Source organism: Paramisgurnus dabryanus, chromosome 18 (genome assembly GCF_030506205.2).
Source record: "Paramisgurnus dabryanus chromosome 18, PD_genome_1.1, whole genome shotgun sequence".
Lineage (NCBI taxonomy): Eukaryota > Metazoa > Chordata > Actinopteri > Cypriniformes > Cobitidae > Paramisgurnus > Paramisgurnus dabryanus.
In genome coordinates this window covers 13710379-13726892 of record NC_133354.1, presented here as the reverse complement: position 1 = coordinate 13726892, position 16514 = coordinate 13710379, and the positions used below count along the sequence as shown (strand labels likewise).

Sequence of the window (16514 nt, the reverse complement as noted above, 5' to 3'; positions counted from 1 at the left end):
AATATAAATATATAAATATATATGTGTGTGTGTGGAAAAGGGAAGATGCAGCATTGCCTTTAAATGCTAAGAAAACCTATTATATCTCATATCATATCATATGGCCGGGCGATATTGACTGAAATTCCCATCTCAGTAATTTTGGGATGGCTGGTGGTATACGATACCCATCTCAGTATTTATACAAACTTTTGGCAAAGCTTCTGTTGTCATATCAGACCATATCGATATAGGCGGTATTGTCTCATCCAGTTGGGCTGGTTAACAGTTTTAAGATATACCAAGATTTTAAAGATGTTTCAAACAAAAAAAAATACATTTTGCAAAACGGATATTAACCCAATCTTCTAGTCCTTTGCAAAATGCAAATACACTATTCATTACTCCGCCTTTAAAAAAAACTTAAGATATTGCTTATGCAACAAAAGGCAGCACTTACTGTATGTTGTATATTTTAAACACACATTTTAATAGTTGTCTTAATCTGTTTATTTGTTTGGACAGTTGCACCACCTGCCATTTTACAAGTTTGGGAAACCGAAAAAAAAGTATTTAAACTAAGTTTTATATTTAATATGTTATTAAATATGTTAGAATAAAGTGACATGTAATAGAAATATGCCATACTTTCCATGTGTCAATATTTCTGTCTGAAGTTAAAAAATCCATTAAACAGAACTTCAGGTAAGGGCATGTCCAAACATCCTAGTAAAGCCAAATGTTGTTCTCGGTCTTTCAGTTACTGAATCAAAGACTAACCAAACCAAGGATTAAGAACAATTTGGGGCGTCAACCAGAGATGACGGTAACAATCGAGACCTTTAATTGGTTGCTAAGTGCGCTTTAAAGCAATTGATAAAGACAACAAAGACTGAATAGCTGCTACTCAATCTTACCTGTATCAACACAGCTTTAGGGTGTATGCTTACGCCATTTAAATATGTGATTGTTTTGAAGAAAAACAGAAAAAAAGTTCATTGTAGTTTATGGTTTATTAGGTGAATTTGACATCATGCGAACTGCACAGATCAATTGGCATATGACATTAAAGGAATAGTTCACTTTAAAATGAAAAATCTGTCATCATTTACTCATCCTCATGTTGTTGTAAACCTGTATGAATTTCTTTTTTCTGATGAACACAAAAGAAGATATTTTGAGAAATGAAGGTAAACACACAGCAGATAGTGACCATAGACTTCCATAGTAGGAATAAAAAATATGATGTAATTGGATGGGTATCGTCAACTGTGTGCTTACCATTATTTATCAAAATATTTTCTTCATCATTTATCACAATACTTCCAAAATATTTTTTCCTACTCTGGAAATCAATGGTCACTATCTGCTGTGTGTTTACCATCATTTCTTAAAATATCTTCAGAAAAAATAAATTCATACAGGTTAAGAACAAAATGAGGACGAGTAAATGACAGAATTTTCATTTTAAAGTGAACTATCCCTTTAAAGCAACACGATAGTGAGACTGCTTTTAAAGGGACATTTCACGTTTTTTGAAAATAGGCTCATTTTCCAGCTCCCCTAGAGTTAAACATTTGATTCTTACCGTTTTTGAATCCATTCAGCCGATCTCCGAGATGAATGGATTCAAAAACTGTAAAAATCAGATGTTTAACTCTAGGGGAGCTTGAAAATGAGCCTATTTTAAAAAAAAGTGGAGTGTCCCTTTAATTAGGGATGCTCCGATCGATCGGCCGCCGATCGGTATCGGCCGATAATGGCATTAAATGACTCGATCGGTGCTTGCTAAATCTGCCGATCTCATAAACCGATCTTTCTGTTTACTTTTGTCATCAAAAGGATCCTGAATGCGGTTGCAATTAAAGACATTTTTTACGTAGGCGGTGGCTTAACGCAGTCAAGCAGCTGTGAGGAAAATAAAAGTTTAAACGCTCAAAACGTTAAGACGCATGCAAATAAGAAACTTTTGGCATGAGGATGCAATTGTCCGTGATAGAGATGTGTTGTATACGCTGTTTGATGGGGATGTGAAGACGCCTCGCGCTGTTTACCGAAGCGCGTCCTCATACGCATAACGTTATCTCTGTAAAGGCAAAGAGAGACATACAAATCTGCACGCTGCACATGAGCAACAGGTTGTAAAAATGCTTATGATGCTTTACAACCTGTTGCTCATGTGCAGCGTGCAGATTTGTATGTCTCTCTTTGTCTTTAGATATGCGTATGAGGACGCGCTCCGGTAAACAGCGAGAGGCGTCTTCACATCCCCATCAAACAGCGTATACAACACATATCTATCACGGACAATTGCATCCTCATGCCAAAAGTTTTTTATTTGCATGCGTCTTAAAGTTTTGAGCGTTTAAACTTTTATTTTCCTCATAGCTGCTTGTCTGCGTTCAGCCGCCGCCCACACACAGCAGCCTGTCATCAGTGCACGTGAACAGAGCGATCTCTCTCTCACGTCTTAAAGCTGCAGTAACCTAATTAATCTCTCAATAAAATCACTCTCTGCTCTTGACTAAAGAATTTTTATACTGCATACAAATGCGTGTATATTTAATTAATACAGTAAAGTCTGTGAAGTGTTTTATTTTCAGTACTTTTAGGAGACATAAGCCTTTTTAAAGCCATATTAAATTTCTCTTTGCAGAATAAATATTTGTTGTGCTTATTTATTTGAGTCTCTATTAAAACAATAATATACCTAATTACTGCAAGTAATATAACAAAGGCAACATCCGTGGTATTATTTTATTTAGAAAGATTGTAACAGTTAGTCATCAAAGAGCTTGCATATCAGCTTTTTAAAAAAAGAATCGGTATCGGAATCGGTATCGGCCGATCACAAAGATTACAAATCGGTGATCGGTATCGGCTGCAAAAATCCTGATCGGAGCATCCCTACCTTTAATATGCTTTTCAATCTCTCTTGCGATTATTTGATGTCATAAAACGATCTGTCTGTGCAGCACACATGATGTCAAAGACACCTCTGTTGTCTGGGGTCGTTTGGGATGCGGGACACGCACCCACATGTATTTATGCTGCGCATATCAGAATGTTTTGCAGTGACAGCTGAAATTTTCACACACCCGAGGCGACTTTTGCAAAGAATGACTCAACCAGTGCCCTAAAATGAGTTCAAACTAATTTCTTTTCCGAAAAAGTAAAAAGATAAGACAGAGAAGAAGAAATACTTCAATCTTTCTCAGATTAAAAGATGTGAAATTATGTCCTCAGGCCTTTGAATTTGCCCTGAGATTGTGTAGATAATTCTAATCTCCAAGTTTTTAAATTCAATTTTTCGCCACATTAATTAGATTATGCTAAAATGCAGAGAGTTAGCACTCTCTATAAGACTGCTTCTCACCATAGACTACTTATGGAGCGCATGCAGATTTTAAAAGAAAAAAAATCTCTCAACACAACTTAAAATATCCTTTTTATTTGAAAAACAAAAAGAGGATAATCCATGGCCCAAATTGTAAATACAGACAAGGATAAAGAGGAAGCAGATTATTCAATGATCTGTATGCCGTAACGCAGGAAAATGGAACACTGCTGCCTCCCAATTCGCCTATACTACACACTAACTGTTGTTGCCTATAACTGTGTGCATGGATCTGCAAGACTTTCACCAGAAATAGTGGACCACCTGGATACTTAAAAGGTACTCAAAACCAAACCAAACCAAACTATATAGTACGCGAAAATCAGTATGTGACAAAAGAAGCATGTCTGAATTCGTAGTACTCATAAAGAGTAGTCGAAAGTACCCGGATGGTCTACTTCTGGCTGGATTCTGAAGTGTGCAGTCGATGGAAATTTTACTATCCCATGACACCATGGGAGAGGAGTTGTGAATGGAGATGACGTGATGCAACCGAATCTGGTAGGTCACATGACAATTACAACATGGCGAATGTAGTACAACCGGATTTGATTCATACATACGTTCAGTGTTGATTTATTCAAAGTAAGTACCTAACAAACAGAGGTTTTGATTTGGAACATACTAATTCTAATTTTAAATAATATTTAGGATGGATCGTATGTGATTTCAAAGGCAGGGTGGGGCGTTTCACGACATTTCATTGCTATGCTATCGGCCTTTTTCACCCCTATAATGCCACGTTAAATTTCTCATGAATACTAAGGAGTAAAGATCTGATTAATGGCTGAGCACTGTGTAATAGCGTCAGTCACCGCAGCTAATCAAGAAGAATGCCATATGATTAACCCTTATTGAAAACCGCTCCTCGGGCAAAACAGAGGAAAAATTAAAGTCATACATCTTCAGAATTCACTAAGGCAAGATCTAACTATTCGTCTTTTCAATCTACAGCGCGTAGGCATTCACCAACTGAAACCAACCAACACCTTTAACTCTGGAAAGCATTTTTAAAATTACACAGGAAAACTTTTTGGACTAAAAGGCTTGTCAATCAATGTAGCTGAACAAAACATTTACCATGTAGCCTATAATTCAAAAAAGTGGAACTCACCGATGCAAACGTCTATTTTTCCCTTGATGGCAGCTTCATGGAGCGGAGTGTAATTCCAGTTGTCTCTGGCGTTGGGATCGGCCCCCTGACAAAGCAGTAAACTGACAACCTCGGCGTGACCGAAGGAACAGGCATTGTGCAACGGAATCAAACCACCATCATCTCGCGCGTGCACGTTTGCGCCCGTATTCAAGAGATGCTCCACCACATCTTTCCTTCCAAACCCTGCAATATAAAAAAATATTTAGGAGCCATCGTTTTTTTATCTTGACAACAAGCATATCAGTCACTCCTAGGAAGAAAATCATCGTCGTTGTTTTCTTTCCATTAACAGTCAGATCTTATCTTTGACTTTAGCCATGATAAGCAGAACCTGTTTCAACAGAAAGAATTGACTAGTTGAGTGGACATTTTATAAGACGTTTAATATGTGTACAAAGGTTATTTTAGTAAATACTTTAACTATAAAAAAGCCCCAAGCAGGAACAATGAATTCCAAAAAGAATGTCAAAACTGTGCATGTGCTATTGAACTATAAAATTAAATATGTGCAAACGTTGCTCGTTGGAAATATGAGAGTAACTCATAGACAAACAAATAAAAACAAAAAAGTACATTCTCATGGTTTTAAATCAGTGGTATCATTAAATATTTTTATTGAATTCAAATTGTAAGTTTGAGTTTGTTTTATTTCAAGAATTTTATTGGGGGGCACAAAGGGATGCACCTTAAAAAGGGGAGAGGGGGTGCATGCCGAAAAGTTTGAGAACCACTGTTTTAAGTAAATGTTTAAAATTGCCTTTGGCTTTAAACAGCCTTGTTTAAAATACATATCCATTATCTACAAGAAACATCATTTACCCACAGTTTCAGTTTCACAGACAAGGCTTAAGGCAAGTCCTAGACTAAAACACATGTTTGAGCTGTCTCAACTGAAAATAACTTGCACTGACAGATCTTAAAACAAGCCAGTGCCATTTATTTGTCTCAAGATACACACCAGTAATGTCTTTTCCTAAGGCATGTTTATTAAAGATGCTTAAACACCTTAGTCCTGGCTTTAGTTAAGCCTCGTCTGTGAAACCAGGCCTTAGACTACATAACATGTAATTACAATTAATAATAGGAAAATAGTAGGGCTGTCAAAAGATTAATCGCGATTAATCACATACAAAATAAAAGTTTGTGTTTGCATAATTTATGTGTGTGTGTGTGTATAGTATGTAAAAATAATAAAAATACACACATACATGTATGAATTTTAAAAAAAAATATTTAGGTCCATTTTAATATATATAAATAATATAAAATATATCAAACTAAATATAAATATACATGTAAATGTTTCTTAAAGGCGGGGTCTATGATCTCTGAAAGCCAATGTTGACATTTGAAATCACCCAAACAAACACACCCCTATCCCAATAGAATCTGGACCTTCATTTGATAGACCCACCCCACACATACGCAACCAAAGGGCTGTTTACACTTGGTATTAAGATGTGTTTTCGTCGATCGGATGACAAATGGTATTCAAATCCGTCTCTTTTGTCCACTTTCAAACGCTTCTGTCCTGAATACTTTGAGGGGGTGGTCTGTGGAAACTGTGGTCGAGTCTCTCAGCTGCAAAACGCGAGCGGGAGTAATGAAGAGTTCAAGGAGGCGAACTAGGGTTGTTGCGGTGACAGAATTTTCCCACCGGTTAATCAGCGCGTGACAAACCCGGTGATACCGGTTTCACCGGGTGGGAGGGGCTTATAAATGCACATACAGACGTGCGCATTTTACTTTCACTTTTGAATTAGATGCAACTGTTGCTTAAATCCAGCAGTTGCGTACGCTGCGTGTAAATCGTGTATGAATCTGCGTGCAATCGCGAGTGCAACAGCTGGTTTAAGTGCTTGAGTCAATGTGCACAGGTACTTCTGACAGAAACCCGCCAGTCCCAAGCAGAGCAACCGGATATTCCTCCATAAAGTGCTGCTTGAATGATGGGTTTATATTATTCTTAATGAAAAACACAACAACAAAACGATCTCAATTATATTTAACATCATATATGTATATTATAACAAAAACGAGTAAGCACGCGGCTTCTGCCATGATCGTCTGGTCAGTAAGCTCGCCGCAGTCTGACAGGAATAAATGAAATCTGACACCTGCTGCTCTGTGACGTGACGCGCGTTGAGCTCCGCTGAATTCAGGCAGCAGACACATTCAGTTGTTAGTGTGTTTGCTCTCTCTAACGAAACTAAATGATTTAATTACAAGAAAATATCAAAACGACGCTGAAAGACGGGCAAGTGATCCAACCGGTGAGAGGTTGAAGCACCGGTAATCACCGTTTCACCGACTATCGCAACAAGCCTAACGCGAACTAATATTATGTCAGAGTCCACTGCTTTTGTTGTAAGTAAACATGCTGCACGTTGTTTTGTACATGTATATGTTAGAGCTTTCTCTAAATTTTCAGCGCAGTTGATGAAATAAGATAACGCAACTTTCACACGCATGCAAAATGAAACGCGGAGATCAGCCACTCTAATTTTATTAATGAAAGGCTAAAAATATCACTGTACACAGTGTGTTCACGCCAGAAAAGACATAACATTGTGTTCAGTACCTCAGATTAGATAAATGGGCAGAGAGAAGGCGGTCACGTGTGGTTGTTCGAACACATTCAACCACATGTGCGTTTACACTACAAAAGAAATCCGATCAAAAGGGGTTTCGACTACCTCTGAATGTGGTTGAAAGTGGTCGAAAGTGGACGAGCTCAAAACGTGTTGAACAACGTTTACACTTGGCATTAAGGTCGTCCACTTGTGATCCGATTGACGAAAAAGCATGTTAATGCCAAGTGTAAAAAGCCTCCCAGACAATGTTGTTGGTTAGTAGACACGCCCCTAACTGTTGATTGGCTACAAGTGTGTTTTGGTAGCCGGCCTGAATCCCTTTTTTCAAAAATCACGCCCCCCGCCTTTAAATACAAACATTAACGTGTGTGTATTTACATATATAAAATAATTACACACAGTGCACTTACATAAATTATGCCAAAAAATGATTTTGTTTTGCACTAAATCTTTTGACAGCACTAGAAAATAGTGAATTTTAATTTATCACCAGTCGTTCTTGATTACAAAGATTTTTACACTTCTAAAAATATTTTCTTTTAAGCTGATTAAATATTTTTAAAATTAGCATAACTAGAAAAACAATATATGTTGATTAAAGGATTATCTGTTACTTACCTTATAATAATAATATTCCATATATAGGCTATCATTAAAAAAAAATATATTTTATAAACATGAAATACCGCTACATTCACTCAAAAAAATATGGTATTTAAAAAATATGTGTTATACAAATATTTTACATTTAATGTAATATAAATATTTAAAGATAAAGCAATCATGTCATTGACAGGTCGTGGGTTTAACAGGAGTCAGGGACTGACGCTTCCAGTTTCAGTTTATGAAGTCAGTACTATAATGTTAACCAAAGTACAAACTTATTTTGGACGTTTGAGTACAAACAGTAACTTTATTGCTGTTTTGACCAAATGCCAATCTCCTGTTGTTCATCCGATCTGCGTACTAAACTTTATTCTCTCAAACTTACAAAATAAAAGCACATATACAGCTCCCAGCGTGGTTACATTTCAACTAGCTGAAACATATTTGTCCTACTGGTCAATTTCTACCTTATAACCCTTGTCCCAGTTTTCTTTAAACCTTTATTTAACGCCCGAGTTGCTGTTTTTACCCAGAGACCTTTAAGTCAACCGTCTGCCTGGCTGCTTTCCAGTTCGGCAATGTTCGCAAACATAGGTTTGTATTTACCTGCCGCAAAGTGAAGTGGGGTGGACTTTCGACCGGCCATATCCTTCGCGTTTACATTAACCGAATCCACCAGCCTCTTGACCCGAACCACGTCCCCATTTCTGCAGGCCTCAAACAGCTCCCTAAAAGCCCCACTCGTCCCGCAGACGCTGCCTCCAGGACTGGCACTACCGGAGTCGGGAGTGGAGCCCGCACTACTGCCCCCGCCGGTGGTAGATGAGCTAGTGCTGCTGGAACTGCTGCTGCTGCTGAGGAGCGAAGCGGGGATTTCTGGAGTGATCTCCCGATCCCCGATGCTCTCGGGCTCCCCACCAGCAGCGGATTCCCCGGTATCAGGGGGAGAGTCTGGAGGAGTAAGCGGACTGGACCCCGGTCTCGGGGGCGAGGATAAGTTTTGTTGTTGCTGCTGGGAAGTGCGACGAGACGTCGCCATTTTTGCACACAGATCCCCCTCTGGCAACAAAAATAGTCGGGGAGAACTTCCGGGAAGTGTCACGTTCAACTTCCGGTTACAAAAGATCTCAAGATCGAAAAGAATAGTTTTTTATAGATAGATAGATAGATAGATAGATAGATAGATAGATAGATAGATAGATAGATAGATAGATAGATAGATAGATAGATAGATAGATAGATAGATAGATAGATAGATAGATAGATAGATAGATAGATAGATTTACATAGATTTATCTTTTAAACACATTTAACGGTTAATATCTGATCATTAATAACTCCAATGGGAACTATTAAAATTTTGTTGTTTTTAAATAGGATTTCTTGTTAGTTTTGACAATGAGGCAGATAACAGTAACTGCATTAAAGGGATAGTTCACCCAAAAAAATAAAAATAAAAAGCTATCATAATTTACTCACTCTCATGTTGTTACAAACCTGTATAAATTTACACGAATTAAGATATGTTTAGGAATGTTTGTAACCAAACTGTTCATGAGCCCCATTCACTTACATGGTATTCTTTATTCCTACTATTGAAGTGAATGGGGCTCATGATTGGTTTCAGGGGCGTCGTAAGTGGGGGTTAGGGGTGACTGAGTACATAGGGCCCTGGCATGTGAGGGGCCCTCGACGATCATTTTATAATTAGGGTTTCGATCTAATTCGACCTTAAAACATCATATTGTTTTTGTCACTCTTATTATTATCATTATTATTAGTGGTTCAAGCCTGTAGGGCTGAAACCCTATTGTATTTGTAAAGATTTTTACAGGTTCAAGCGTGAAGCGCTAAAACTCTGTTGATCAGTTTGGTTACAAACATTCCTTAAAATATCCCCCTTCATGTTCGTCAGAACAAAGAAACTTATACAGGTTTAAAACACCATTAGAGTGAGTAAATGATGACAGGATTTTCATTTTAGGGAGAACTATACCTTTAATGTTGTTGTCCTTTGCCTACAACAGTATCTGTTAGCTTGATCCTTGTTACATAATGAATTTGATTAGGTGAGATTCATGATATTCTTATCATACAGAGTCCACCTTTACTGTGTACACAAAGCTATTTGAGTTTAAATAAGGAAATAAATAAACAATTTTAGGATTTTGCAACATGAGGGCAAATTTAAAGCATTGACCATGATACCTTTAAAAGCCTATAGTGTTATAGATGTTTGGGTATATCTGTCTTACAAATATAAAATGCTCTAAAAAAAACATCAAATGTCATAGGGAAAGGGTGATGTATCATATACAAAACAATTTTACATGGCTATAGGTATTTTCCATAGTTCATGCAGTGATAGATGGATGTCTCAATGTTGCTAACATTGTATACATTCATTATACACAGTAACGTTAATACACTTTAGCTATGATTCGAGCTATTACAAAGGTAATTTACTTGTTGTTTATTCGCTTGTTAACAGAAATAAATCTACTCTGGAGCGACTCTGTTGTTATTGGGTCACAAAAGACGCTTGTTTATGTAGTTGCTGGTGAAACCGTCTATGTTTTAGAAAGTAAAAATGTATGAAGAATGTGTCACATGTTCTTGCGATCTACAGCTGCTTCATTTCCATCTTCCTGACAAGATTCATCACCTTGCCCTGTCAGTCACAGATTTTCACAAATGACCCCTACAGCCAATGTAAGAAACCCTGCTGTGTGCTTTCCTCAAAGTTGTCATAAATCACCTTTTATTTTAAGTAGTAATAAAAGTAATAATGTAAACAAGCATAAAAACCATTTGTCATACTATGTGTTTAAATATATTAAAAATTTGATTTATATACCACATTTACATGTAAAGCATATTAAAAAATAAAAGCATATTTCAGATAAAACTGTCTTGATTGGTACAGAAAGATTTAAAAGATATTGGTTATCGCCATTCATCTGACCTTTTCTTGTCCCCATTATATGTCTTATCTATTGATTTGAAATGAATAGGCTAAAAAACACCTAAAAAGGACTTCTGTGTTGATTGTATCTTAAAAAGGTTTACATCATTCGAATCACACTAATCTTAGCTTTCAAAAGATATGTTCATGTTTAGCTTTTTGTTTTTTGAGTTGTTGCATATCATAAAGTTTTTTGCAGTTTTTCTCCAGTTTTTTGTCTAATAATGCAGTGTTTCTCAACAGTACATTGGAACCCTTTAAGGGTTCCATTCAAGATGAGGTTGGTATACCAGTAAAACCAATGTAGTGCCTTTAGGGAAATTTGCATATGTTTGCAATGCCTCCGAGCAGTAATTTCAGTCATCTAAGACCAAGCCATATCAACTTAAATGAGGAAATTATCTCTTGCTGGCTCAAATCAAAACAACATATTTTCAACAAATAATTAAAACTGACATCAACTGTAATGTAAATACTGTTCTTTAAGTTAAAATGATGCTAAAAAATATTTTTCCAGGTCTCCTCAGCTACTTTGCATGTGTAAAGACTGTCTGGCTGTGGCAAGTAGCTACTTCAAAACACACTGCTCAATGCCCCTCCTCCAAAGAAACGTCAGTTTTTAACTATTGATAATTGGCTCTTTGCAAGGCAGGACTTCTGTCGCTAGAGCGGTCATATTAAAAGTTGCCCTTTTTCCCATTTATATCAAAAGAACTGCAGCATCCAGTTAATAAATACATTGGGTCAGTTTCCTGGACAGGGATTAGACTAGTCCTAGACTAAAATAAATGTAAGAGCTGTCCAAACTGAAAAGAGCTTGCACTGACATATATTAAAATACATCAGTACCCTTTGCTTTGCCTCAAAATGCACACAAGTAATGTTTTTAGTATGACATGTTTGTTAAAACTACTTATATTTCATAATTAAACTAAGGCCTAGTCCTGGCTTAAACTAATCCCTGTCCATTATCTTTGTTTGAAAACCTTAAAATCTGTATAGCCTATGTGTTGTTCACACAAAAAACCTGGGCAATCCTCCTCCTATAGGTAGCTCTTTAAGGGCTGGCAGATAGTGTTGGGGGTGGGGGTTAAAGTTTCATTACATTTTATGAAATATATACATTTATCATACATTCTATGTAATCAAAAATCACATAAATAAAACCTACAAAAAACAGTACTGTAAAATGTATGTATTTGGTTTAATAAATTAGCTAAGTTTGAGATTGCTTTGTGTCGTGAATGTTCTTTGTGGGCCACACAGGGATATACCCTACACAAAGAGCCCTCTAGCTGAAAAAGTTTGAGGACGACTGTCCCTGAAAACAGACCAGTTCTTAGACAGCATGCCACCAGAGACAGAAAGCAGTTAGGCTATAAACCAAAAGGGATTTAGTTTCCTTTACACATGAACCACTGTCATTCAGCGACCATTGCAACAACACCGGACAGCTATCCTTTGGTGAGGGCATATTTTTAAATATAGGTGAGATTATAAATCAGGGTTGCAAGACATGCTTGAGGCTCTATCTCACATTCTCATTCTGTTGAAATAAATGACTGTCTTTCTGTCAGGATGTACAGCTTAACTCCATACCTTCATATCTGAACGATTTTGAAACAGTAGAGATACAGTCGCAGTTCGACAAGAAGTGTGCGGTCGGCCATCAGCACATATAATAATAACCATACTGTGTTTTAATCTTTGGACCCACCTGTAACTAGATGCTGTTATATATGCCTGCAAAATGCATAGTAAAAAATGAAAGCTGTCCTACTTAAAAAAAACTTACTTCAATTGGTAAAGTTGTATAAATTTACATTTGCTTTATTTAAAATTAAGAAAAACATATATAAAAAAAAAAAAAAAAATTATATTGGTAACACTTAAAAATTTAAGTTTTAAAAACTTACATTTTCTTACTTATAGGGCTGCAGCCTCCGGAGGTCGCATTTCGAGGCACCATGCGTCATCAAGACTGTCTTATTTCAGAATATAACAATTATACAGTTGACTGTTATTCTTAGTTAATCGTAAATAGTTGTAATATGCCAATGACTTGTAAATGTAATGCTCAGTTAACTTAAATAAACCAGGATTGATGACGTATGCAACCTGCATATGCGATCTCCCCAGGCGGCAGCCTTCGGATTAAGAAACGGCCAAACCAAGCATGAATTACCTTAATTCAGTTTAATTCACATTTATTTGTATGGCGCTTTTCTTTCTTTCTTTTTTTGTAACAGAAAACGTATGTTTATATTACTAAATAGCATTAATTAGCTGAATCAATATTAAAGCAATAAGGTGATCATTAACTATTATTATGCATGTGAATTAAATGTACCTCCCCCCTGAATCTAAATCTCAGCTACTAAGAAAAGTTGGCATCCCTGAATCTCACTTTACAATTCTTACTCCTGAATGCAAATTAACACAAACACACGAATGCAAATTCACACGAATACACAAGAGCCTCTACGCCTAATCTCAGGTTAACTAATTCATAAAAGGCCAAAACTGTATCTTTACATTTACAAGTCTAGCGTGGTTGTAAATGCAAGTGCAGGTTATTGAGTTCATCATGTATGTGCATGTTGACTGACAGGAGAAAAAGTGGTGGATATTTTTACAACTTCGTGGAGACTTCATCGAGCATGGCCTACTGACCCCCAGTCCCACAATCACGTGACACCCATCGATCCCCATGGGGTCCATGCATGCCCCTTAGGCCTGCTGTGATTGGTTCAAGCAAGCTGTCCATGTGAACACCGGCTGATCTTTGGCAAAAATGCATTTTGGGAGCCGGTACTACACCGGTGTGACCCAGTACAGCACACACATATGTTGGTGGAAGGTTTCAACGCGTGTAAACCGAAGCCTTTATTAATTAAACAAGACATTTAAATGCCGTAACGCAGGTAAGCAACAAGTTACGCTTCTGTGAGAGCCACTTAACCCGAGAAATTAATTCACGAGCTCATTCGTTTTTTTAATCATAGGAAGGAAACCTGTACTTTAAAGTAGTCATGTTCAGGAAAACGACAACAAAACCAGGAAGAGACGTGCACGCTAGCCATCCTCGGGGCAGGTTTAACGTAAATATAACAGCGTGAAAGAAAACTTGCACAACAAATTTAGCTAAATCAACGATATTCCGGGCTGGATAATCTTAGATGAAGATAGTATTATGGTATGGCGTGATGCTGTGTTGAGTTGGACCCAGGCGAATGCTGCAACAGCAAATGAGCTCCAACAGGTGTGAATTTAACTATTTGCTTTTTCATTTACCTTGCCAATTCGTATTGCTACAATTCACAGTTATTTGCTTGCTACTTTTTTGTTTGCTCGTGCTTTTAGACATGCCGGAACAATGTTTCATTGTTCTAACCGTATATGGTAAAATGCTACGTATTTTACGCATTGTACGTTTTTTAGAAAATCTGATTGAAACTGCACTGGTTATTTTTATTTTTACGTATTTTAGTGAAAATATTTTCTTAAATGTAGATTGGGGTTGTTGTATATGTGAATTGGTAAAGCGTGCATCTTGAAGATGGGAGCAACGTGTCTTTAGTCTCCAATATTTTATTCGTGTTACTTTGTTCACACAATATAGTAAATAGTCGTAAACTTTAGCATTTTCTGTCGTTTAAAAGTGCTAAATGTAATTTAAGTTTTTTTTAAGTAATGATTACTAGAGGGCGCCAAATATCCCCAGTGCTTCACGGGCCTTTCCAAATCCATTATATGGCCTCCAGCTAAGATAAACTTGTTTGACTTGCTTAATATAAACTTGTGTGACCTGCTTACTGGTATCATTACGTAATGTTTAATTATTTAACCCCAAGTATGTATTGATCACTGCGTGCTGTGCGTGACGTTTAAATTATTTCAAACTTAATTTATATTAAGCACTGCTTGGTGTACTGTAGTAAGTATGAAGTTTAAACTGGTCATGCTTTGCACCCTTTCATCATCTTACAACCAAAATGATTTAAAGAATTGTATTATTAATACATGTATTCATGTATTTTCAGTGTGTGTGGCTGCCCTCCCAACGAATCCACAATGCCTATCGAACTGGCCATGCCGCTTTATCTGTCCAACGAGGAGTTTCTGAAGCAGAGAATGTCCAAATTCAGCAGGCCTTTGCGGCCATGCCTGCACCAGTTTAGTTTCAGTTCTCGCAGAGTCAGCGCACCCCTGCCAGTGCCTGGCAAAGCCAAGAAGCGGGTATCATTTGCTGATCACAAGGGTCTTAATCTGACAGCAGTGAAGGTCTTCTCCGAATATGATGACCCCATAGAAATCCCAAGCGACATTGAGCGTTTTTTAACCTCTTCGCTTACTCTTCAAGAAGAAAAGAACAAACGAATCCTGGACTTCGACCAGCCATCCGCAGATTACGTGAAGTTTCGCCAGCGTATAGAAAATGATCACGTCTGCCTTGAACACTGCATGCTTAAGGAGAAATGTATAGCAGGTACGGTCAAAGTCAAAAACCTTTCCTTTGAGAAGTCTGTGAAACTCCGCATTACGTTTGACACTTGGAAGACCCACACTGATGTAGAATGCCAGTACGTAAAGGACACCTACACCAGCTCAAACCGTGACACTTTTTCATTCAAAGCAAATTTACCTGATCAAGTGGCTCCACATGAATGCATTGAGTTTGCCATCTGCTATGAGGTCAATGGACTTGCACTCTGGGACAACAACCAAGGACAGAATTACAAAATCATTCAGTCAACGATGAAAAAGAGTTCGAGTGAGTCTAGTGATGGCCAGCAGCAGTGTGGCGTGAGTGATTGGGACGTTAATTTTGACAGATATGGCAGCCCTCGATGTTCTAATGGAATCGTTCCCAATTGGCCAAGTTACGCTGGATATGAAGACATTGGTCCGTATTACTAAGAGTCATCATCAATAATGGACTACATTTTGCAATGGAATGAGTTATGTTTTTTTTTTAAATATGGTTCATGGTGCAATACAAATGTGTAATTATGGAGCAAATTGCATTTGTTTTTACATGCTTGTAGGATGCATTTATGTTAGTTTTGCAGGGATGTTTTTTTTTTCTTCAGATTTGAGATTTGTATATATTCTGTCCTGCTGCTACTCTCTGTGGACCTTGGAAAAATGTATAGTTAATTTCTTACTTGGTATTGTGCTTAATGACTGGCCAGTATGTATTCTAAACCGTACGTTGTGACTATATACCTTCGGTTTAAAGAATGTGCTGTTTTTCTATCGAAAAGCCGAATTGGCAGCTGAAGGCAAAAAAGAGATTGACCTAAGAAAAGGATACGTTTTTTTTTCTTCTCTATGAATGTAAAACAATGAAATATGACTTTTCCTGAATGAACCTTGATTGATATATGCTGTTAAGTATGCTACATTTCATGTTTTTTTAAATGCTAAACAAAACTCTAAAGAAAGTCACTGTGTTTTTTATTAGATATGGTGTATTCTCACTGAAATTGTCTACACAACAGGATTATTCTAGTTCGCTGTTACGTTGATGTGTATTTATATATAATTTGTTCTGGATAATGTATGCACTTTAATTTGTTGCAGTGTTTAATTCCTTTTCACCCATTTTAATGTTTATACCTGAACACAGATTTGTCAGGACCACTTTAAAGACTTTGTTGAAAAGAAGTTCTTTTGGCGGTATTGGGTACATTCAATATGTGCATTTTAATGCAATGTTTTAAATGTTCCCCCATTTGTTGGAAATCGAAATAAAGTATTAGCGTTTGAAGCAGTTGACTTCTGACTTGTGTCTTTTCTGTACATCCAGCACCA

General features: G+C 37.1%; 2 protein-coding genes across 7 annotated transcripts in view; one reads left to right on the top strand and one right to left on the bottom strand.

Annotated features, from left to right (window-relative positions):
• tnksa (tankyrase, TRF1-interacting ankyrin-related ADP-ribose polymerase a) overlaps positions 1 to 8790 on the bottom strand; it is a 119543-nt gene extending 110753 nt beyond the window's left edge. For all 4 annotated transcript variants that reach the window (XM_065286772.2, XM_065286773.2, XM_065286774.2 and 1 more), the window contains exons 1-2: positions 8339 to 8790; positions 4491 to 4715 (exon numbers count right to left, since the gene is read on the bottom strand). In XM_065286772.2, coding sequence (XP_065142844.1) covers positions 4491 to 4715; positions 8339 to 8771 — 658 coding nt within the window. In that variant the 5' untranslated portion in view covers positions 8772 to 8790. The remainder of the gene's footprint in view (positions 1 to 4490; positions 4716 to 8338) is intronic.
• A 4696-nt stretch (positions 8791 to 13486) lies between these two features.
• Positions 13487 to 16478, top strand: ppp1r3b (protein phosphatase 1, regulatory subunit 3B). 3 transcript variants are annotated; one of them, XM_065286768.2, is made up of 3 exons: positions 13501 to 13621; positions 13703 to 13959; positions 14741 to 16478. In XM_065286768.2, exons 2-3 carry the CDS (start codon positions 13931 to 13933, stop codon positions 15615 to 15617), a joined length of 906 nt encoding a protein of 301 aa, XP_065142840.1. In that variant the 5' UTR covers positions 13501 to 13621; positions 13703 to 13930; the 3' UTR covers positions 15618 to 16478. The 3 variants fall into 3 exon arrangements, with proteins under 3 accessions (XP_065142841.1, XP_065142840.1, XP_065142842.1); XM_065286769.2 differs by lacking the exon at positions 13703 to 13959 and having other exon boundaries at positions 13487 to 13621; XM_065286770.2 differs by lacking the exons at positions 13501 to 13621; positions 13703 to 13959 and adding an exon at positions 13990 to 14634.
• The last annotated feature ends 36 nt before the right edge of the window (positions 16479 to 16514 follow it).

Bases quoted from the DNA above. Each gene is read 5' to 3' on its own strand.
- ppp1r3b (XM_065286768.2), top strand. From the start codon at position 13,931: ATGCTGCAACAGCAAATGAGCTCCAACAG. The intron at 13,960-14,740 runs GTGTGAATTTAA...ATGTATTTTCAG, and splicing joins CAGCAAATGAGCTCCAACAG to TGTGTGTGGCTGCCCTCCCA.